Below are 24,706 nucleotides of genomic sequence, written 5' to 3' on the forward strand. Positions count from 1 at the left end.
TGCATTTAAAATTATTTTAAAGAACTAGAGAATTTAAAAAATACTGTTTGTGCCGGGTCTACGCATCGACGCATTTAAAAGACAGTAAAAATATGATAATAACACAGAGACAACCGATTTTATTGAAATTAATCCTAGAATTTCAACTTCTAACTCGATTTGCTCAAAAACGAAAGCTAAAATTGAAAAAAGTTACACCACAAAATCGACACCATATGTGATATAGATTCACAAGTTTTGTATCACTAGTTTCCGGACACCGTGTATATTAGTGTAATATTATCGAACTCCTCAAAAAAAATCCTTAAAATATGAAACGCCTTTTTAGTAAGCAAGTAAAGGCTGGTATTTTCCTTCTAACATCGCCGAGAAATACGCACAAAGCATAGACCATAGCATTTTCAGTTTCATTTCAAGTTCAGTTTTCAAAAATCCACAAACTTTTAAGATTCTTTACATATCTTACGTCAGAAGCCACCTGGAGTACGCTTCAACAGTGTGGAACCCTCATTGTTCTACTTATACAGCACATCTAGAAAGAGTTCAGAAAAAGTTTATCAAATATGTCTCTTATCGCGTGCGAAATGATCAATACTATGTCCCTATAAACCATAAATCTCTTGAACAACGCCGTGATATCAGAGACCTATTAATGCTCTATAAGATACTTCATAACCATATTGATAGCTCATACTTACTACAAAATATTCATTTCAAAATGTCCAAAAAGAGTTACTCGATCTCTGGATACGTTCTATATTCCTAAAAGCAATACAAATTACCTTGAAAATGTATTTATAAGAAGAAGCTGAGCACATTTAAAAGATTATGCCCAAACATCGATGTGTTTAACACGAACCTAGATAAATTCACAGCATCCGTAAAAGAGTGATACTGCATCTTATTTAACCTAAAAACTTAATATTTCATTGATTTTTTTTTAATACATATTTCAATTGATCAATAAATTTTTGATAATTGATGTACTTTATCAGAATTGTTTGTATTAGGTATGTTGTTATGTATTTTTCTGTTATGGTTTGTTTTGTCGTTATTTTATTGGTCAATGACATAACTACTCTGATCACTGTCATATATGCATGTATAAAGACTGTTTATAACGCTAATAAATAAAATAAAATAAAATAAAGGTGTTAAAGGTTCTTTATTCTAAGGCATAGACCAACTAAGTCCTATGTGCATTGTGCGCCCGACCGAATGTCACGTAATATGTTATATGAATAGGTATGCGATATAATCGCGTTCATCCTTGTAGTAATTAGGCGTGACCAAAACAAAACAGAGGGCACGTTGTTTATGGCTTATTTTGATATAATTTCAGTGTAGTTGATAGCAGTTGTTCCAGTGAGCACTGTGCGCAGTAGTCAGGTGGGCAGTTGGGCAGCCGACGGTGGCGGCCATGGCGGGACCGGAAGGAGAACAATGCCCTGGGTAACCTACCTGCCACTGCAGGACCGGATGTGCTCCTCCAAGACTCGAAATACTGGATCATGAAACTGTGTTTTTTAAATAACTTTAATCAGCATTATTTAACATAATAAAAATATATATCAAGGTTATCTAGGTGATACTTGCAACCATCATAGCTTTAAAACGAAATTTTAAAAATGTATATTATTATAAATAAGTACAATGGGTTTGCTACTATGATTTTTTTTTAAGTTTTCTAATTGAATTTGAAATAAGACATTCGACATATAATCATCATCATTGTATTAGCTACTTAAAAAAAAAGTTCCCATACTATTTTGTAATCTTTAACTCACTCGTCATTTTTATCTTACTTATGTATGACAATGTGTTATTTGTAAAAGCCCTTCGGACGTTTATTCAACAAAATAAATAATATAATGTATTCCCGTATGCAATCAATAGTTAATAAAAGATGAAAGATTAATTCCTCCATCACGACACAAACAACATTTTTCGCTTAGTGTGATCAGGTTATTCTTAACCCATGTATGTTTGTCTTTCTTTTTAAAAAGAGAAAGAAAATATAGTTTTTTGCGCTAGTATTTATAAGTATTGGGCACGAAATATTTGGGTAAGTACCCTTTATTATTAGTAAGTTATTGACGCTTGGTAAATCCCATTAAAAAATCTTTACGTATTAAATTCTACTGGCACACATATATATATATATACATATATTTCAACAACCCTTCCGATGACTTTCAATGGCAAAATATTTGTAATAGACAAAACAACTATTCTCTAATCGAGCAAGAAAAGATTACGATAGTTCGCAGTTCATTTATTTTTTCGTTTTTTTGTCATATTTGCTGCTTTGTGTGAGTTGAAGTTTTAGAACCACTTGAGTTGTTAGGATGTCACAGTCAGGTTACTATTACCTGTTACATATTCAGTTAAGCATTGTACTCTGCAAGTAAACCACGCACCGCTTTATGACGGCTTTATTTTTTTTTAAACTATAAAAGTTCATAAGTACCTAAACGTCTGAATAAAAACAGTTCAAATCAATATTTCTAACAATTGTTAAATATATATATATATATATATATTGGTTGTAGTTGTTTTCAAAGTGTTTGTTTTTAGTGATCATAATAATATTAGAAATTGCGAACTCCAGATTTCCCTGGAGATGTTTACAGTTTTCACCAGTAACGAAAAAATAATCGACAGTGTATCATAATATTTTTACTTATTTCAATAATGTGAGCTTTCGGAATTCTTTATAGTAAGTAAACCTTTTATTGTAACATTATATAATCAACTTATTCACCTTCACACCATTGTATGCTATAAAAATTGTGTGCAAATATTTATTTTCCGTCAGTGAACCTTGATTAGCGCCATTATTATAAATTAGTTTGACATTGGCTTCGAAAAAATCAACAAACATTTTCAATGAAGTGAGTAACGTAATTAATCATAATACGTATTTCCAAAAGAATTTTCAGAACCAATCTAGAAAATTAATTAACGTGCAGAAAGACTTGCGTAAATTTACAGAGAGCTAGAGAATATTATTAGAAAATGTAACGGAGAGATGGAAAGATAGTTCAGATTTCTTTGTACGTAAATACATCGGCATATTTGTATTGGCGTACATAAAAGCAGGCCTGCTATTCTGGAGTTAAACGATCAATCGTTTTCGTATGCGCCGTCTTCGAGTGAAAAACTACTAGTCGTCGCGACTAACTTTTTCGAATGTTTCAATTTTACGTATTCTTGAGCGTCGAACGGTCGAAGTTGGTAGAAGAGATGATTATATTGGCACCCCTGTGAATATTGTCTATGTTCCTGATGTTTTTGGGATTTCTATGGTGTGACTGTCAAACAGACAACAGTTATTCGTTATTCAAAACAGAAATGGCTGCGGGACATAAATATTACGAATTGCCAAAAGCAACTCTTAATTAAGCTTGTAAGCTCCGATAAAGACTTAGTAAGTGGGAAATTTTCACCCACTTTTACATTTGCGGAATCCGCGCGGTAAAACAAAAATTGACAGCTGGACTAGATTTTGACAGCCAATTCCATAGAAACGCCAACAACCTACCACTCGCTGCCCTGTTTCTACTGGTTGCACCCAGTAGATGTTGTGTGGAATGACTTTTGACGTTTGGCGTCAAAGTATGTACCTTCGACCAATTTCGGGAATAGCAACGACGACCAACGTACGTACTTTCGACGGTGATTACGAGCGCCCTCGATTCAGGAATAGAGCCCCTGGATAATAGCGGACTGTCAATCATTTTGCTGTTAAATTGCGTATAGAGCTGATGATTGTACTTATTTTACTACAATCCTCTTGGACTGGAGCTAATGATTAACTCGGGATAACGTAGATTCTATTTACCTTATGTTGCACATGAAGGTTGGGAGACACGCAAGATGCAAGATGCCGTATTCGCAAGAACGTGAATATGGTATATCCTTAACTATCGAAGCTTTTGGTACTATGGGTTTTGTGAAGTTAATATGTAATACAACTCTATCAGAATCATAACTGACTAAGGAAGATGGCTTAACTGGAAATATGTGAATTTAAATAAATGAAACCATTCAACCAACCTCAATTTTTCTCTACTAACATTTTCCCACCTGTTTTTTTACCAGTTCCAGTAAAACCAACACTACTGCTTTTGTTTGCAGGAACTACGTACCTACTTACACGTTTACAACTTTTTCAACACTATAGAAAAATCACAAATCTTTGTTACAAATAGAGAAAAGAATCGTTTAAATTTGAAAGTAAATGAGTTTTTCTTAGGTAGCCCGTCATAGCCCATAGTCCCATTGTCTCGGTAACGGTACGAAATCGACAAAAATGGGAGACCCTGCGCAGAAAAGTAAAGTTCACTACGGTTTACAGAGCAGACATTGTGGGATTTTTCTGCGCAGGGTCTCCGGTTTTTGCCGATTTCGTACCCTTACCGAGCTAGTCGGACGACGGGCGCAAAGGACAAGGTTCGTAGAAAATGTATTTAACAAGGTTAGCTCTTCCAGAGATTTGATTTTATTCCAATACAAACGATTCAAGCGACTCAAAATGCATTTGCAATGATTTTGTAATAACATACTAATTATTATATTAGAACATGTTCGGAATAAAAAGGAAAAATCCCAGGAATATTTGTAGTGTTACTTCTACATTGATGTTGTAGAATCGAGGTTATTTATTATTGTATTTATACAAAGAGACTCACACAGTGGTAGATACTCTCAGCATCGCCTTGGTGAAAGTTGTGAAAGACCACCTAAGAGCGTTGCTTGAAATGGGTTTAGTCGTATTTGGTGACCGAATGCGAAAAGTCATTTACTTCCCCATCTTACTATTATCCATTTCGTTCCCCTCCCCATACCAAGATAGCCAAACATTTACTTCCCCATCTTACTATTATCCATTTCTTTCCCCCCCCCCCCCTAACCAAGATAGCCAAACATTTACTTCCCCATCTTACTATTATCCATTTCGTTCCCCTCCCCATACCAAGATAGCCAAACATTTACTTCCCCATCTTACTATTATCCATTTCGTTCCCCTCCCCATACCAAGATAGCCAAACATTTACTTCCCCATCTTACTATTATCCATTTCGTTCCCCTCCCCATACCAAGATAGCCAAACATTTACTTCCCCATCTTACTATTATCCATTTCGTTCCCCTCCCCATACCAAGATAGCCAAACATTTACTTCCCCATCTTACTATTATCCATTTCGTTCCCCTCCCCATACCAAGATAGCCAAACATTTACTTCCCCATCTTACTATTATCCATTTCGTTCCCCTCCCCATACCAAGATAGCCAAACATTTTTTCCAGCTAAATCGAATAATACAATTAATAATGCAACATAACTATACCGAAATAAACCAAATTTCAACAAGGATTTCAACTAGTAAAATAAAGTATAAAGTATTTCCCGAGGAAAATAAATTCCTCAGGGCCGATGTCATCTTTGGGGCGGGTATTTTTGAGAAGATGGGGTTGACAAAAGGGGGTCTTGAAGAGACCCATGTTGAAGAAGGGAGAAAACACCAAAATCTTTCCATATCCGAACTGTTGAACTCAAACATGAGTCGTAGAAACATGTTCTCGTGAAATAAATAATGTCAACCAAGTATGGGCGCGCGTTAGTCATGTTTCCCGACCATGTACCGGTGATGAAGGGATAAATGATACTAGTTACTAGAAGAATCTTCCTTCGAAATATCAGTAAAACAAGGACAGCATTCCCACCTGACGGCTGTGCTCTGAAGAATGCAATTCGTTTGTAAAGACAGGGGAATTCCGCCCGTTTCAATGAGTCAAGGTGTTTCAAATATTTTGGGGCTCCAGACCAGAGATGGCTGAAAAATTCAACAATGGTTATAAGTTTGTAATGGTGCATTCAAAGTATGTAGTTGTAGGTACAAAACCTACATAAGTGCGTGAAAAGATATACCAAACATGATATTTAATAGCTGACATGTACCCAGCGTTTTTCGGGCGAATGGTTTGCAGTAAGTTTTGTGGTTGTGAATTCTATTGTACCTGAAAACAGGGTAAGTTAAGGTGAAATTACATAATATTATTGTTAAGAATTGAAAAAGTTTTTGTTTCACTTGATTGTGCCATGTCTTCCTCGGGCGCCCTAGATATCTTCTACCATTCACTCACATTGTCATTCATTTCTTCGGTCATTACATAGTCTAATTGTACCATACATGAGTATTTGTTTTACATTATCGCACCATTTTTTTTCCTAGGGTGTTCCCGACTTTTTCTACATTTCCCTACTGTACACCATACACCAAATTGTTACTGTTAAAAAAAGATATTATATCGACGTATATTCTACTTTGTATGCCATTCCGGTGCAGTGATAATGCGTTGTCTTTGTCGGGCATCCCCGAATTTTTCTACACATTATTAAAAAAACAACATTATATCGTCATTAACTAGTGCCTGTGATGACGTCGGTGACCTCGAGAAACATGACACGCCGAAAAATCTAGATAATTTATTCCAAAGCCGTCATAGAAGCTGCATACATAACAATAAAAAGTTTTTTCCAAAACAATATTTAGCGCAAGCGATTCTGGACTTATTTTTCATAGAGTTCCTTTGAACATAAGTGTTAAAAAAACACCAAAATATAAAAATAAAGGTATTTAGAAAAGGGTTAACAACACCGATGAGATGGAATTGAAACGGTTAATTTGAAGGATCCGTGGTTTTATTTCTGCCTTTTTGACATTGTAATCCACCCCCAATAGTGGATAAGTTGGACGAAAGTAAATCACAAGACGCAATTCTTGTCATCTTCTTGCAACAAAAAACACAAAGATCAGAATTGGTGGTAGGAAACTGATAATGTTGGGAAAATTGGCGGGAATGGAATTCCTTTACAATCGAACTGTTACATTTTCGGTGTCAGGACGAAATTACACCGTCGCGAATTTCACGTATCGATTACCACTTCAAATTACACTTGTACTTATTTACACATTTTCGAGAATTACACCTACTTAAATTACCTGTACTGGAATTACACACGTAAAAAAACTGTTTGATAGGAAGTGTTTAGCATGTACTAAATAAATTTAAAATTAATATGAAAAAAAAAGTTAAGTTAGGGTAGTTTTTTTGACACGGTAATTCCAAAAGATGTAATTCTCTCCATGTGTAATTCTGGTCACGTAATATTGGTATTTGAAATTCACGCTTGTGTAATTTCGTCATTTAACCGACCTTTTCTGCTCCTGCGTGCTTCCAAATTCTATATTATATATATCTAATAGGAATAAATATTTTTTTCTAAAAGACATAACGTCATTCGTAGGAAGCCAACAAAATTATTTTTATGATCTATAAACGAAGGGTTTATATTTAGGTACGAATTGTGAACAAACCTAGTTGTTATTTTTGGATTTTCACTTAAATCTTAAAAAACTTTCCCATCCTCGCCAAAAATTCCATCCCTAGTAATTATTATTTATTAAGGACTACCTTTTTATTAAAGAGGGTTGGATTTATTAGTACTCTAGTAATTAGAGTTGGTACTTATGACGGTAGGTATTGAAGATGCGGCTTGTGGTGGTCTGTCTCTCCCTGCTGCTGGGTGCTCTAGTCCGCGGGGCCCAAGAGCCCACTGTGGTCGTCAACCAGGGGGCCATCGTGGGGGTGAGTCTCACTAATAATTATCACATTATACCCAGTACCACAATACTTAACCTAACCTAACATTTTATCCCACTCATAAAGGTTGCATGACAAAACAGAACACCGAGACAAAACAGTATACTGTTGAAAATTGAAGAGAAAAAAACCTCACCGAACCTAACCAATTATTTTAATTTTATTTATTTATTTTATCATCCAAGTTTACAAGTGTCTAATCCTGAGTCAATCGGCGCATGGCGCGAGCAAATTTTTGTCGCCCCTTGTCAAAACAGTAGACGTCTAGGCAAGGTTATCACTGTAATCTAGATGTGGGAAAAATTGAAGAAATAATAAATTCAATCTTGTGACACACTAGATCTGATTCTTACAAAAGGTATTGTTTCTTCATTCCTTGCATCTTACGATTTTATAAATTTAATAAATTTTTCATTTTGGTTAATTTATATTATCGTGTTGTAATAATCACTTTTAATACAATTTTATTGGGCTTTTGCTGTCAAAATATCATATTGTATTAATAAATTACAAACCTCCGTCATCCTTCGTACAGAATACAGTCTTTCAGAAATACAATAAAAAATAGGGTTACTTTTATAAATGTCTGTTTGTTAATTTTTTAACATGTTTGATAACAGTCATCAATAAAACATAAATATTAAAAATAATAGTTAATTTATAGAGCACGGTTTTGTGAAAGTTCACCGCAGATGCGATTTACAGTAAATAACCTTTGGTGAATTAAAGAAACGAATAAAACGATTGGAGAATTACGAGGCCAGATGAATCAGACTGAATCGATTGACGTACTGTAAATAAATCTGCCCTTGTCTACTGTAATCAGTAATATTTTGATGATTTGTAGTTTTCTGTGATGTCTTTTTTATGAACAAATAATCTCAAGAGTTAGGTGGTAGGTATTATCAGCGCCTTGGCGCCTTGTAATAGACTACCCCAATTGCGCCCGCCTAGGACCGGCCCTGATTATATGCATTTTTTTAAAATTATTTATTGCATTTTCTTTCGATTAATATGGATCTATCAATTGGCGCAGACTTTATGGTCTCCGGCATCGCATTATAACTTTCATTAGAAACTATTTTGGTAATACCTAGGTTGTTTATTATTATTATATCATATCAGGTTCCGTTTATTCTTGTTCTGTTTTGTCCACGGTTTATCCGATTTACATTAAATCAATCTTTATTTACTTTCAGGTTAAAATATATCCCGAGTCTTCCCGGATCCCCATCGACGCCTACCTTGGCATTCCTTATGCTGCAGCTCCCACTGGAAGACTCAGATTTGCGGTATTTACCTACATTTTTAATTCACCCACAATGGAAGTCCACGCCTGGAAGAGTGAACCTGGGTCTCTTTAATACCGATTTTACACAATATCCGGCCAATTTCACACAGATGTTGAACATGAGAACGAGTAGGTACAATGTTGGACATTACTTTGGCAATCTCCCGACTGAAAACCGGTTAATAAGTTCTTCGGAGCACTTCCCAATGAATTTCCTGTAGAAAAAACACAGCATTCCCATCTGATGTCTATCTTCTGATTGCAGTCGGTCCATTCGGAAAAATAGGGGAAATTTATCAAACGGATATGGAACCTAACCTAATCTAATCTAACCCTTGTGTAAAAAATTGTAACCATTTCATGTACCCAATGTAAAAGCCCCATGGGCGCATAAAAGAGTGAATCAATATAAGGGTTATTATTTTTATGAACCTGTTTTTTAAGAATGTTCGTACGTTTTTAGTTAGATGCTAATTTCACTATCTAATTCTCTGATCTCTAGCCTCCAGAGAAGCACAAGGGCTGGCAACGCACCCTGTTCGCACAGGACTTCGGGCCCCCTTGTCTACAGCTGCAGCCTACGCCGCCCGAAGGCGCACCGCCCCCGCGTCAGTTCAGCGAGGACTGTCTCTATCTCAATATATGGGCTCCAGATGTAAGTAATATTATCTTAGCAAGATTTGTAAGATTCAAACTCTAACTAAATGGCCACCATAGTTCGACCAAAACTTTGGGGTGGGTAGTACCTCTACACTACCGTTACTTTTTGTGAAAACGTCTTTCGTTCGTTACTTGGCATAATTTATATTTTTCTGCTCACGACGACGCAAGAATAACTTTAACTCTTTCGATTGCAGAGTTATTATTAATTATTTGGACACGCAGAGTAAATTTGGAGATTCTTGCCTGACCCCGTTCGATGACGTAAGCGCACTACTGATAATGGTCTATTTTTAGAATATACACCCCACTTGGATCCACAACCCTTGGGCCACTAGATATAGGTTTACGGTGCCTGGGGGCGTAATACTTATAATGATTCCATCTCCATTGTTTCTGTGTTAATGATCCCAGAGCGAGCAGCGTTTCGGAAAGCTGCCCGTGGTAGTGGTGCTGTACAGCGAGTGGGCGAGCTCGGGCCCCCTCGCGCTGCCCGGCCAGGACCTCGCGGCCGAGGGGCTGCTGGTGGTCAGCGTCAGTTACCGCCTCAACGTGTTCGGCTTCCTGTGCCTGGGGGCGCTAGAAGCGCGCGGCAACCTCGGACTGCTGGACCAGTACTTCGCCATGCTGTGGGTGAGGGAGAATATTGAAAGGTAAGGGTTTATTCTTTCTTTAATCCTACAATATTAATCTTCGTTGAATCGACTACACTGAAATACTGTTAGACTTTTTTTTGTTTTATCAGTTAACAGATGTTTTCTTTTAAATATTTTTTTAATATCAATCTTTAGTAAGTAGGCTTCTAGTACCTACTTTCTAAAGATTGGTGTAGGGGAAAGTCCCGCAGTGCCGAACACCAAAGCTTGGGAACTATTTAAAAAAAACGAATGGATTTGTATTTATTTATTACACATTATTGGGTTCACACCAATCACAGACATGTAAATAAATCAACAAACAATCAACACAATACAAACTAAAAGTGAAAACAAAAGCTCTGTGGCACCTAGTACCGAACATACTTATAAAATGGCACTTATGACCGAACACTCCCAATAAAGGCAACATTTATCAAAAATATACTTGTCAAAGCACTCTGGAATATCAGCGCATGCCTCGTGAGCCCATTCCTTACACGAGTTGCACTGATCCAGTCCTCAGCATGACTTTCTAAACAAACACAATACGTTTCTGCGCAGATTGGTTACGCTTTTGACGATTTTCTTGTAACGATAAAGTTTTAGTATTTTTTATTTGTCTTCTTAAATGCACTTTTTTTAAAAGTACATTTAAAAAAGTTTTTAAAAGAACTCTTAACCACTCAGAACATTAGAAAGTCAAAAGACGTAAATATGATAATAGCGGTCAAGACATTAGAACGTCTTTTCACGTAAACGCGCGAGATTTTACAAAAATCGATTTATTTCCATCACTAGTATACGGATTGCCATGATTTAAAAAACAGAGTATCGATAATGAATAACGCTACGCGTCTGTATTCAAGAATATCTATGGAATGTAGAGGTGCATTATCTAAGTCGATTGGATCTGTCATCTTGTTCGTTCATAATTTATTGCGTTTCTAAATAATTTATTAAAAATATTTTACTTTGGACGGTTAATATTTTGAGGTGACTAATAGTTTTTAATTATATTTCTTCAATATATAAAGTGTTATTTCTTTATGATACTCAGAAAAAAGTACATTTTTCACAGCTTTGAAATAATGGTCAGCGATTTTTACATATTTTTGACGTTTTCAGAAAATGTATATTTAGAAACGCAAATATTTACGTATAACAATACAATACGATAGTGAATTTCATAATCTTTCCAAAACATTTTTTAGAATGAGGCTACGTTTCCCAAAACGTGAGTTATGAAGCTTTTAACAAAACTCGTAAATATCACAAAAATTTTCACGTTTTGACAGTTCGCAAAGGAACACCAAGTAAATAATAGTCTTTGTCCGAGAGGTTAAAAGACTTTTTAAGTTATCTAAAAACACATCTACCTGTGTATTATTGAATACAACTGCACGATCAACCTGGTAGACTCTGCTGTTCTTAGTGACAAGTGTGGATGACGTTTCATATATTCTTAATAAAAAGCTTACCAACTGTATTTTGTTGCACATTAAAACGATGAGGTATATTGAGGTGTACAGCTAGATCAAATGCTATTTTTTTAATTCCTTTCTTGTCAATTTCGTGCATCTATCAGCTAAGTCTTTGATGTTTGCTTCTAAGACATTCTCATATTCCGATGAAAAGGTTTTCGTGAACCTCCCTAAGAAGGTTTTAATTCTACTTGTTTCCCTTCCCTTACAAGTTTCAGTTTATCATATAAAGTAGTAGTTGGAATACCGTATCTTGAAGCATTACAGCTTTTAAATTTTCGGGTTGCCAGCGACCTTTTTGAACCATTAATATTATTAAAAATAAAATAATCGCGGGAAAATAATTGTTCGGTCATAGGGGAAAAACACTGTTCGGTTGTAGGGACTCATAGAAAAAAATTAACATAGGAATAACTTTAAACATACTTATTTAATACAATTTTTAAGCACTAAAATTGTAAAAATACTTACCAAAGACAAATTAAACTCTAATAGGAATGTCACCACACGTAAATCTTGCAACAACCAGTATTCTCTTGTGTGCACGTTACGTGTTACGTCACGTTACATAGTTTACGTATTCGTTCAGTACTACCTGCCGTTCTGCGTTAGGGGACTTCCCCTTACCTACTTTATCGTGCATTAAGTTAGTTAATGGATTAAAAGCGTTTTCAAGCAGGCGCGTCGTCGAATCAACGATATTTTCTGATAACGTAATTTTTTAAACATGCAATTTTTCATCTGGTGTTGAGTTGCAGTCAATTTTAAGAAATTATTCTATCAATATATATTGTCGTGTATGATATTTTATCAATCTTCTGAATTATTTATTAATTCTTTTGACTTTTTATATTAACGAAACTCGACTATTTACAACTGAATTCTGGGGAGTTTGTTGTTTTACTGAGATGTAGGGAATGGGTCATGGGAACCCTTCCCCCATGACCGAGTGATTGAGATTTATTTATTTTGCAAAAACATTATATAAAACCAATACATTGCAAACGCGATAAAGAAAATAACACAATTATTTGGTTGGCTAAATTATAAGGTTAAATATAGGACAAAAAAGGTTACACGTGTTTACGTATCCTGAAATATATCGACATTTCCTGCAAGGCAATTAATTAACCTTCTTTAGTATTTAGCTGATTTCGATGATCTCTTTTTATGACAATTATGCACATGTGGATCCTATCTTAGCATCCTATATCTTATTACTATCCTATGAAGTGTTGCGGTTTGAACGTAAATTATATGTTATTATATCGCTATTCGATTTACATTTTTCAGTAGAACAAAATAAGGGAGATATCTTAAGCACCCTCTCGAGAACCCGTTACCCCCGTAAACCCCGTGGTAACATAATGTGTCAAATCCTAGCTCTTATCTGTCGCATAACAAATCAAACCCATCGGGAACTAATAGCATAGGCCATCACAAATCAAATGTTGTACTTCGAAAATTAGGGAGGAGAGAGATGGGGTAAATGAAGGATTGGCAATACTAGAATCTTACCATGGAGGTCTAGCCTATTCTAATACATTGAACTATTCTTCCAATATCCTTTTGAAATATGGTTTTGATAACATAGATTTGGCGGAGATCCGGAGAAGGTGACACTTCTGGGACATTCTGCAGGTGCTTCAAGTGTGCTGTACCATATGGTGTCTCCAAGGACAAAGGGTGAGAATTTTAAGACTTTCCAAAACGTTTCAACATTATATCAATCTAACCAAAGTAATTTAACGAAATTTGGATTTGTTTTCAGCCTTGTTTTCTCGTGCCATCATGATGTCTGGCAATCTGGGTCCAGTTTGGACAGAAAGAGATGTAATTCGTCCATCCAGAATAATTGCATCAATTTTGGGATGCTTTTTTGACTCGCCTAAAGAAATTGTTACGTGCCTTAGAGAAAAGCCCAGCAGTGAAATACTCAAAGCATTCAAAACTCAATATCAGGTGAAACCTACCGATGCACATATTATATTTTTAATACGTACACACTCTAATTACATTATAATTGAATATTTCATATAATTACCTCCTTAATTAATACAAACAGAAGAAAAATATCACACTTGTTACGCCCTCAGTGGTCAAGAGATAAGGCTCTTGACTAACAATCCGGAGGTCCCGGGTTTAAATTCCGTCGTACGCAAGTAAACATTATTTGATTAATTTGTGTTATTTCACAACTTACTCATTTAAAATAATATTTAGTTTATATTTGCGGCAAATTCCAGAGTGGAAGGGACTCTCAGAATCGCCCCGGTGTAACCACTATTTAGAATTGAAACATTGCTTGAATGGCTTATGCGTGTTTGGTGACCAGATCTAAATAGCCAGGTACATCCCCACCTTCCTCTTCCCCATCTCCTTCCCCTTTTTCTACATTCAGCCTCAACATATCCCCAATTGAGGATGCCATAGTCTAACTGGCTCCAGACGGTTGGGAGCAGTTGTGCTGTATTGCAAACATTTGTAAAGTTCATATAATTATCAAAGAGAACCCTATTAAACATGAATTACATGCATAATAATACAAACATTCTTTACATACATTTTCAGGCAGGAAATTGGACCGATGTCATGGTGCCTGTAGTGGACACCTTTCTGGAAGAGAATGACCGCTTCATCCCGGTGTCCCCCAAGCAGGCACTTTCTTCAGGGAATTTCCACCAAATCCCAATTTTAACGGGACACACTAATTTAGAGGCAACTGATTCTATAGGTTAATTATCTTATATGAATGATCATGTTTTGAGACATTTTTAATAAAAAAATATATATACAGGGTTTTCCAATAAGAGGTGTTATTTTGATATTCAATCGTAAAAGATCAATGGTTTCGTTGCTTGTGTGGCACGTAGTCTAGTTGAAAGTAAACGTTTTCCAGATCAATACCATCCAATTCCGGCCATAAAAAATCACTAATCATCTCTCGATTCACCGTAACTGTTGCTCCAGCCTCATTTTCGAAAAAGTAAGGTCCAATGACCCCGCCGGACCATAAACCGCACCAAACAGTCACACGTTGAGGATAGAGAGGCTTTTCAACAATAACTCTTGGGTTTCCGAGCCACAGATGCGACAATTTTGCTTGTTGACAAAGCCACCGAGGTGGAAATGGGCCTCATCACTCAAGATGGTATGCATTTGATTCACTCAAGTGAATTTTAATAATTTCAATGCGTTGTTGAAGCATGTATCGTTCCATTTTTATTAATGGCGTAGTTTCTAATTGTCAAATGTCAAAAAATTACAGCTTCAAAAGTAACATCTACCGAAATAGTGGGCTATTCAAAATAACACCTCTCATTGGAAAACCCATAATAATATTTCTTATTTCCTGTTAAAAATATACAAGTTTCTCCTCTGATCTACAGAACATTGGCAAGATTTGGCGCGGCAAGGATATCACCAACTCCGTCACTATGTGGACTATACCGCAATCCCAAATGTGATGGCATCGCACAAGCTATCTTCCAGCCCCAACACTAAACAGATTCGTGAAATAATCAAGTGGGAGTACGTGAACCGAGCCAAAGAGGGGGACCCTTGGGGTCTTCTGAAACAACTCCTGTTGCTATATTCCGAGGCTCAGTTTGAAGCACCGCATGAAAAGTTACTAACCTATCTCGTCCAGACATCAAAACCACTTTATGTTTATCGATATCAAGAAACCGGTGGTGTCGATCTCTATGGAAAACAACTAAATTCAACAGGTTTGTACTTCGCCATCTTTCTTCATTACATTTCAATAGTTACTAGTTAAACCCGAAAGTACGTGTTTCAAATATTGATTGATGAAAACACAGGTGCCGCGCACAGCTCAGATCTTCCGTACCTCTTTGGGCCAACCCTGTTCCAACAGTTGACCCGCAGGCGACTGACCCAGCAAGAAGAGAGACTGAGCAAAAGAATGCGAGTGATGTGGGCGGAATTCGTCAAGTCTGGGTAAGACATTTCAGTTTTTTTTTTTCATATTTAGCATTTCTATTTGCCCTGAATTTCTTCTATCTATTTATATAAAGAGAGTCTGTGGCGGACACCGGGCGGGCGGTGTGGATTTGATTTTTATACAAACTTACAATTTTGCACACTCGACCTTCAAAACAAGTGGAGGGTCGCTGTCTATATATGATTTCGAAAAACTTCTGGGAACTTCAGCTTATAGTTATCTATAAATTATACTTCATTGGCCATTGCTGTTTTTTCCTGAAAACTCCCGTTTTCCTTCCATAATCGACTGTCATGGTGACTCCTTGTAATTTTAAGGGAGCCCACAGACGAGAGACTTTAGTTGCGGGTGTAGAAATTCATTACGGTATATGGAGGTACGCATACATAAATCACTCAGGAGGTGAGCGACGGGACATTAGGGGACGTTTTTTGAATTTGAACGAATTTTGGAATAATGTCGTCGCAACTTATGTCTCTCATCTGCAGGCGACCTAAATCAAAACATTTTTAAAATAGAACACATTCAAATATTGAGGAAAATCTACTAACAAAGCATAGGCCCCAATTTTTTATATAATATTATCGTTATCAGTTGGCTAAACAATATATAAATATATTAGAGGTGCCTACAGAGTTCCTGTGAAAATGCCGCAATAAGAATAAAATTTAGGAAGACTTTTCATTCGCAAGGTTACGAATAGAATAATTCGAAAAACTTTTTTTTTATCCAGTTACTAATATTGTAGGAAGTAACAAATCTGGGACATGTACTATCCTAGGAGATTTTCCTTCAAATACCTTTATATTTTTTTAATTATAAAGTGGAGATGGTTTACGCATGGTTCCCGTGAGCACTCAGGCCACGGTCCAATGTTCTATCTCCCATTTTACCTTTAATAGTAACCCGGCCCCTTAGATAAAGTTCACCAGAGTTGTCATTGGACAATAAGTGGCTATGTCTCCTAGTTCTACAATGTGTTTTCCCAGATATCTGAGCCTCATTCCCATTAGGGCGGGACCAGTATCATAGGTGAATTGTAGTCTCTTCAACCTCTTCACATATCTTGCATCTATTGGTGTTTTCCACTACCAACAACTGCATCCGTCCGAGTCTCATGAGACGTCAGTTTCCCTTTAGTTTCCCTAAGTTTCTGTCCATATTGAATAGTTGGCTGGTCCGTCTAGGGACTGGTCCGTTTATGAGCACTTTGGATTGTCTCATTCGGGGTGCCCTTTCTTATTTAAATGTTATTTAGAAGTTGTTCTCTTGTAGGTCGGGAGGATTAGGGACAATCGGGGTCAGCTCGGGAGCTTAGAATCAGAAGGGCCAGCAAAAAATGCAAACTAACCAGAGATAGGCCTCTGTGATTCATATGCCACCCCATGCCATTTTCCGTAGTTCATAAGGCCAGGCGTACATGGCAACTAAATCCATTGCAGTATAATAATGTGGAGGAACGCGCACGTAGCGACATGACTTTTTAGTTACGGCAATGGATTTCGAAACAGTAACTGTTGCCATACCAAGTCATTCTGCGCCTGGCCTAGTTAGTTAAATTGCGTAGCATTAGTTAAGTTGTGGTTATAACAATGTGATCTTCCAGGTATCCAATGTCTCCCCGGCAATACGACGCTTGGCAGGCGTACACCTCCAGAGACCGCCACGTGCGGGGGTTGGGCGGCAGCGGGGAGGGCGAGGGGGAGGCGGCAGGCCGGGCCGCCTCCTTCTGGAACCAGCTCCTGCCGCACCTGGCCAATCTCACTCAGGACAGAGAGGGGCGAAACTCTGTCAACCACTTGCCAATCAGTGATGGTTAGTTACCATTTGTACTAATATTGTCTTCAAGTAAAATCATTTAAAAGAGACCCTTGCTTTTGTAGTGGTGTATTGGATAGGTAAATAATAATGGTATTAAATAATAAGTTTATTAATAACTAGCTGTAACCCGCCACAAGCCGTTTCTGTGGCTCAGTCTGTCTGTGCAGATAGAAAAACAATAGTGCATGTTGCTTTAACGTCCAACAGATGGCGTTGTTTAAAAAATATTATAAAAAAGCAAGCATTTCTTTACCTCTCACAGGTGACACCTACATAATATGGGTATATACAAACACACGTATATACAAACACACGTATATACAAACACACGTATATACAAACACACGTATATACAAACACACGTATATTCAAATTCAACGTTTTGTTGCAACTTCAAAGCAATCGGTGAAGAACTGTCAGAGATTTAAAAGTTTGAACAAACTAACATTTACATTTTTATTTATGTTGATTTTCTGTTGAAGTTCTGTGAAGATTCTATTCTAGTTCTGTTATTATTTCAGTTCTGTCAAGCAACTGGCCCATAATGATATTGTAATGTGTGAATGAAAGAGTATGTGTGCAAGCGAGATGGAATGCTTGCATAGTTAATAAATACGTATGAAAGGTAGTTCTCGTCCTCTTTTGCCTGTGACAATTCCCCGATTAAATACCACAAGATACCAACCAAAGTGTTCTCCCTTCATACCCACATTGGCATACATTCAAAGTCATCACATTGGCGCAGCCGGTATTGGAAGTAAATATCAAGATCAAGGAGAAGCAAAAATTGAAGACGTCAGATTGTAAGATCCAAGACGCAGAAATCGGGAGAGAAAAAAAATCGTAGAACTTGAATAGGACTTTCACAGAACCCAAAAATGAATGTTGAAATTTGATGAATTGTTCAAATTCTCCAAAACAACCCGTCCTAAGTGTAGACATTTGTATAAATATTTATCGATGTGTCTAACAAAAATATGAAAATATAAAATAGATGGGGTATACTGGGGAATATGATCAGTTATAAGCTAAAATTGTATTGATTGTTCATCACTGAAAGTAAAAAGTCATTAAAACTATGCCAACAAAGCCTAGAACAAAGAAAAAATACGGGTCACTAAAACTATGCCACCAAAGCCTAGCTTCTACTCCCCCCAAAGTTAAATGGGCAATCGAAGGGTTTGACCCCTTTAAAAGCGCGGGAGATGATGGAATCTTTCCGGCACTTCTATAGAGGGGCCTAGATTCAATCTTACTTCCGGTGACTAAGATCCTGAGGGCGTGCTATGCCCTCGGATACATCCCCATGTCATGGAGGAAAACGAGGGTAGTGTTCATACATAAACCTGGGAGAACCGACTACGACCAACCAGGCGGCATTCCGTCCAATTAGTCTCACCTCCTTCCTTCTGAAGACAATGGAGAGGCTAATGGATAGGCACATAAGGGACGGGGCACTGAGGGTAAAACCCCTCCACGAGTTACAATTTGCATACCAGCCAGGTAAGTCGGTCGACGCGGCACTGCACTGGTTGGTGTACAAACTGGAGCAGGCGCAGGCGGCTGGGGAACTCGCGGAAGGACTCTTCCTGGATATAGAGGGAGCATTCAATTGCACCACTATTAAATCCATTCATGAAGTGGCAGAAAGACATGGACTCGACAAAACCACCAGAAGGTGACTGAACATGCTCTCAAGCCGGATACTAACGGTGACAAGGGGTGAGGCGAAAATCAGAGTACTGGTGACACGGGGGTGTCCACAGGAGGGGTCTTATCACCCTTCCTGTGGAGCCTAGTGGTGGACAACCTCATCCGAAAACTCAACAACAGGGGCCTCTATACACAAGGGTATGCGGATGACATTGCGACCATAATAAGGTGTCGGGATGCAGACACAACCAGAGGCCTCATACAATCAACACTGGCAACAGTGGAAGAATGGTGTGAAGAAACAGGGCTGTCGGTCAATCCAGACAAGACAGAACTAGTAATCTTAACACGCAAAAGAAAACTAGAGGGATGGAACAATCCAACCTTCTATGGAAAGGAGTTAGAACCCTTGAACACGGTTAAGTACCTCGGAGTCATCATAGATGCCAAACTGAGCTGTAAAAGGCAGGTGGGATCTGTGGGCAGAAAGGCATGCTCGCTAATGTGGGCAAGTAGGCGGATCTGCGGACTCAATCCTAAAATTATGCAATGGCTGTACACAGCCGTTGTAAAACCAAGGATCATGCATGCAGCCCTAGTCTGGTGGAGGAGAACAACACTGAAAACAGTGAAGGTCACACTCAATCACATACAGGGACTCGCATGCAGAGAAATCACGGGAGCTATGCGAACCACTCCAATACTAGCCATGGTAGTGCTCCTGAACCTACCCCCACTAAACCTATAAATAGAGGGGGCGGCGATGGCTGCAGCCTACAGGCTACAATGCAAAGGTCAATGGAGAGGTGAGCTGCCCAAAAACTGTCAAAGAGATTGAAACAAGACTGAGGGCAATTAGACCGACAACTGGAATGAAGCAGGACGGCAAACGAGCCAAATACTTCTTCAGACGGCGTTTGGGGTGACCTACCCCACAAAGGAGGAATGAGACACGGTTCCAGGTCCTACCTCCAAACAGGAATTAATCTGGTTCACAGATGGATCCAATATGGAAGAGGGAACAGGGGCCAGAGTCTGTCTGCAGGGATCCAAGAGGGAACTCAGTATACCTCTAGGAACACACTGTACTGTGTTTCAAGCTGAGATGGAAGCCATCTTGGTATGCGCACAGAAGAATATACGTATCGGGTACAGGAATAAGAACATAAGCATATGTTCTTATGGCCAGGCAGCCCTAATGGCACTGGGAAGTAACCTATGCGACTCCAGACTATTGATGAAATGCAGGACTGTTCTTACAGAACTCGCTACCATCAATAAAATAACCCTAATCTGGGTACCAGGACATAAAGGTATTGAGGGCAACGAGCAGGCTGACGAACTAGCAAGGAATGGGGCGAAAGCACCACTTATAGGATCCAAGCCGGCAGTAGGAGTAGCAACTCGCCACCCAAAATTACATATTGATAGGTAGGTCAAATCCCAGCACTGCAAAGAATGGGAGAGGACACCTGGAATGAGACAATCCAAAGTACTCATAAAAGGACCAGACCCTAGACGAACTAAGAAACTACTCGATATGGACAGAAACTCGCTGAGGGAACTGGTAGGACTACTAACGGGACACTGCCATCTCAGGAGACACATGCAGATATTGGAAGTGGAAAACACCAATAGATGCAGGAAATGTGAAGAGGATGAAGAGATTCACTTATGGTGCCAATGTCCTACCCTGGTGGGAACTAGGCTCAACAGGGAACTACCTGGAGAGACATACAGTAGAACCAGAAAACATAGCCACATGCCCAATAACAACCCTGGTGAACTTTATTAAAGGGACTGGGTTGTTGTTAAAGGATTGAGGTAAAATGGGAGATAGCACAATGGGCCTATGGCCTAAGTGCTCACGGGAACTACGTGTAAACCATTTCCGCCCTTTAAATGGGGGTCATTAAACTATGCCACAAAAGCCTACAACAAATTATATATTTTGCTTACTCAGTAATATTATTTATTGTTAATGGAGAGTTTAATGTGGAGAAATCTGTTTAATTTTAAGTTTTTCTTTTAAAATATACAGGTTTGTACACGCGGCTTCACTCACGCGGTTTTAGGTTTTAGGAAATTACTGTGCATGAATTTTTCAACAGGAATGAAATGTTTTTCCGGGATGAAAAATAGCCTACCTACCCAGTCCTCCAACTATCCTTATACAAAAAATGACGTTGCTCCGCTGCGACGTGAATAAAGGACAAACAAATAAACAGACTTTCACATTTAAAATATTAAGTTAGGATTCATTAAAATTATTATTCAATTTATAAAAAACGTTTTATTTATAAACAAGTTCTGCTGTGTAATTATTATTACGTATGACAGCTGTTTCGCCTTCTGAAGGAATTATCAAACTGTGGTGTAGCCAGCTGATATATTTATATTATTTCCATTATAATGAAAATCAAATTGATGTCCCTATAATAATAATTACACAGCAGAACTCGTTTATAAATTGAATCATAATGTTATTGAACTTACAAAAGAAAGAAAAAAAATTATGAGAATGTTACATTTTAAATAACGTTTTTATAACAATTTCAGGTGGCAATGACACCATCAGACATGCCATGTACACGCTCCTAGGCCTGGTACTGGCACTGGTGGCGCTGCTAGTGGTGTGCGTTATACTGCTGAAGAGGACCGCCAAAGAGCGCCAGCTGGGGCGGGACTTCGGCACCTTCTGACATCACGTGGACAGCACTAACAACGGACGATCGTGGCAAAATAACATCACTAGCAATAAGCTGTGAAATATCAAAGCCATGATGAAAGAATCTTGGCAATATTGCATTTTTTTAGGAACTTAGAAAGCTCATTTTAAAAAAAATAAGATTACTTTTTCCTCAAAGAATAATATTATTCATTTCAATTTTATGATGAGAATTCACCCACGTGGCAGGAAAGGGGAAAGCGCAATACACAATAGGAATTAGTGAATCGAGTTCACGCAAAATTGTCTGCATTCTTAAAGCACGGGGCGGAAGACCCGCGAGGGAGCATTCTAAGATCAGTCAGAACCCGCTGACCAACCACAGGGTGTTTGTCTCTTATGGTATTAATTGTTTTTAAATGGCGATTTATTAATTATATATATAAGTCGGAATCAGCGTTAGTTGATCTATATGAATGTATATATTTTTAAGCCATAATATTTTTTACTGGCGTTTCAACCCCTCAGGCTAATTTGTTCGCTTTTGGGAACGGCTCATAATATGGTCTCATAGAAATTGCTGTGCCTCCTTTATTGTCATTGTTAGAAGTATGATCAAAACGGTGTTAGAAAGAGAGAACACCACGCTTTATATTCAAATCTAGAAATTAACCCCAGAATAAAAAATTTTAAAATTTCTTTTTCATCAAAAATTAAAAAGTACACCTTAAAATGAAACCAAAAGTTCCAACCGCACTTTGAGAAAAATTTACGAAACTTTGTGAATTTTTTATTAATTATTATTTATATGAAACGACAAAAATGAGATGGCAATAATGTTTATACGCTTTGTATAATAAAACATGTGATTTTTCGTTATCAGTAATTTTTGTTAAGAGTTTAGACGAATATATGTGAGGTGAGCATTTTTAAATTATTTTCATATTTGTATTATCATATGTTTATTTCCAATAATTAAATTTTAAATGACCTTTTGAAAACAGTGTTTAGTTTCCACCTATTTTATATTTATGCGGTCTTACTTATTAGTTTGTTACAAGCCGATGCAGCGCCGTTTTAACCATATCTGCGCTGTGCTAATAACTGCAGCTTTTCTCTATTCCTACCAGAGATGTGCAAAATGGGTACCCAAAACCATTTGAAATGCAAAATGGAAATGGGTCAAAACTTTTCCATTTGAAAATGCAAAATGCAAAATGGTTTTTAGAAAAGCATTTCAAATGCAAAATGCAAAATACCTATTTTCAAAATGCATTGAAAATGCAAAATGGTTTCTCAGGTCAAACAATTAAAATAATCATAGAATTTTTAAACAATTTTGTCATTTAATAATGGACATCAATGTAGAACAAACATATTACATGATGGTAAATCCAAAAACACCACGACTACAGATTATGAAACCACAAAAAATTTGCGCGGGACTAATTTTGCCAACGTAAAAACATAGAAACTGCTATCTAACATTTAATATTACAGCGTCATGGCCATGTTCAGTATTTTTTGTAATGGTATCACTCAATTGCCAGGGCTCCTACCAGGGAACAACTTGACAAATGTAAATTATCTCTCATAGCGAGGTTGAGGACCGACTGATATTTGGGGCTTATGAAAAAAATATGAGTGGAGAAAGTAGGAAGAATGTTGCAAAAAAGCATTTAAAATGGAAAATGCATTGAGAAAAGCATTTAAAATGCAAAATGCAAAATGGTTTTTAGAAAAGCATTTAAAATGCAAAATGGAAAATACCCATTTTGCATTTCCATTTGAAATGGATTTATTTGAAATAAAGCACATCTCTGATTCCTACCTTATGCACCATGTTTATCTACACCGCGATTGTAAGTAAAAGGTATTGAATTTACATATAAAGTTCCAACTGAAATGCAATCTTGTTAAGCTTAGGACTGGAATTATAAAAACTTATCTGTTTGGAAATTTTACTAATTCCTAGTTCGAAAATCCAATGTTGTGCTGTCCGTAGTTTGTATATTACTATAATGATGTTTTTTATTTGCTAAACGAAGTACCTGCAATTTATTTTCAATTATATTTTATCAAAATCATCTTCATTTAAGAAACAACTTTATATTTCTAAAGTATTACTATTTATAATAATACATAGTTACATATTAAATTCTTGTTCATTTATTTATTGAATATTTTTCATAGAACCAAATATACTGCCAAAAATTAAATAAAAAATTATTTAATATATTTTATACATAATATAATGATTTACTTACATATTTAAACATTATTTGTGTTAGAATTAAATTATGAAGCAGAGCATGAATATATTCCATTTACTGATGAAATAAATATAAATTTGATATAATTTTTTTGTTATTTTCCTTGCCCTCTCAAATAAATTTCAAATTATGTCATAGAAATTTGTTGATCCTGGAAAAAATAAATCATTCATGAAATTACAGTCAAACTTGGTTAAATGAGGGGACCGACTAAATTTACTCCTTATAACGTTTACTCGTTATGTCCAATAGTTTTTTTAAAAGTCGTATGTGTAGTATGTTTTCAAAATATGAATAGATATTACTTATTAAAAAAATATGTTAGAAAAATACACTATTATTAACAAAATTTATATTCAATGATTGTTTTAAAGATTTCGCTATCACGCTTATCAATTTCCTCTTCAAAACAATCAACGTATTATAACTATAATCACCTGGTTCAAGGCTTCCAAGAAAAATATCATTAAATTGTTTATCTTATTATCACTAGTTTGTGCGTGTCGTAGTGCTTGTAAAATCTCACTTGTTATAAATAACTAGCTTGCGGGATTGTTGTGCTTTTGTCACAAACCAGTGATGCATA

General features: G+C 36.9%; 1 protein-coding gene across 2 annotated transcripts; it reads left to right on the forward strand.

Moving 5' to 3' along the window:
- Positions 1 to 2,564: 2,564 nt before the first annotated feature.
- On the forward strand, positions 2,565 to 22,969 carry LOC149425095 (pyrethroid hydrolase Ces2a). Of its 2 annotated transcripts, XM_089650955.1 has the most exons (12): positions 2,565 to 2,719; positions 7,549 to 7,656; positions 8,871 to 8,963; positions 9,465 to 9,617; positions 10,037 to 10,275; positions 13,336 to 13,427; positions 13,513 to 13,703; positions 14,313 to 14,475; positions 15,131 to 15,469; positions 15,563 to 15,701; positions 17,312 to 17,520; positions 21,739 to 22,969. In XM_089650955.1, the coding sequence occupies exons 2-12, from the start codon at positions 7,558 to 7,560 to the stop codon at positions 21,879 to 21,881; spliced, it is 1,860 nt and encodes a 619-aa protein (XP_089507081.1). In that variant the 5' UTR covers positions 2,565 to 2,719; positions 7,549 to 7,557; the 3' UTR covers positions 21,882 to 22,969. The 2 variants fall into 2 exon arrangements, with proteins under 2 accessions (XP_089507081.1, XP_089507083.1); XM_089650957.1 differs by lacking the exon at positions 2,565 to 2,719 and having other exon boundaries at positions 7,330 to 7,656.
- The last annotated feature ends 1,737 nt before the right edge of the window (positions 22,970 to 24,706 follow it).

This window comes from Hesperophylax consimilis, chromosome 3, assembly GCF_061612785.1.
Source record: "Hesperophylax consimilis isolate HC1 chromosome 3, BYU_Hcon_1.0, whole genome shotgun sequence".
NCBI lineage: Eukaryota > Metazoa > Arthropoda > Insecta > Trichoptera > Limnephilidae > Hesperophylax > Hesperophylax consimilis.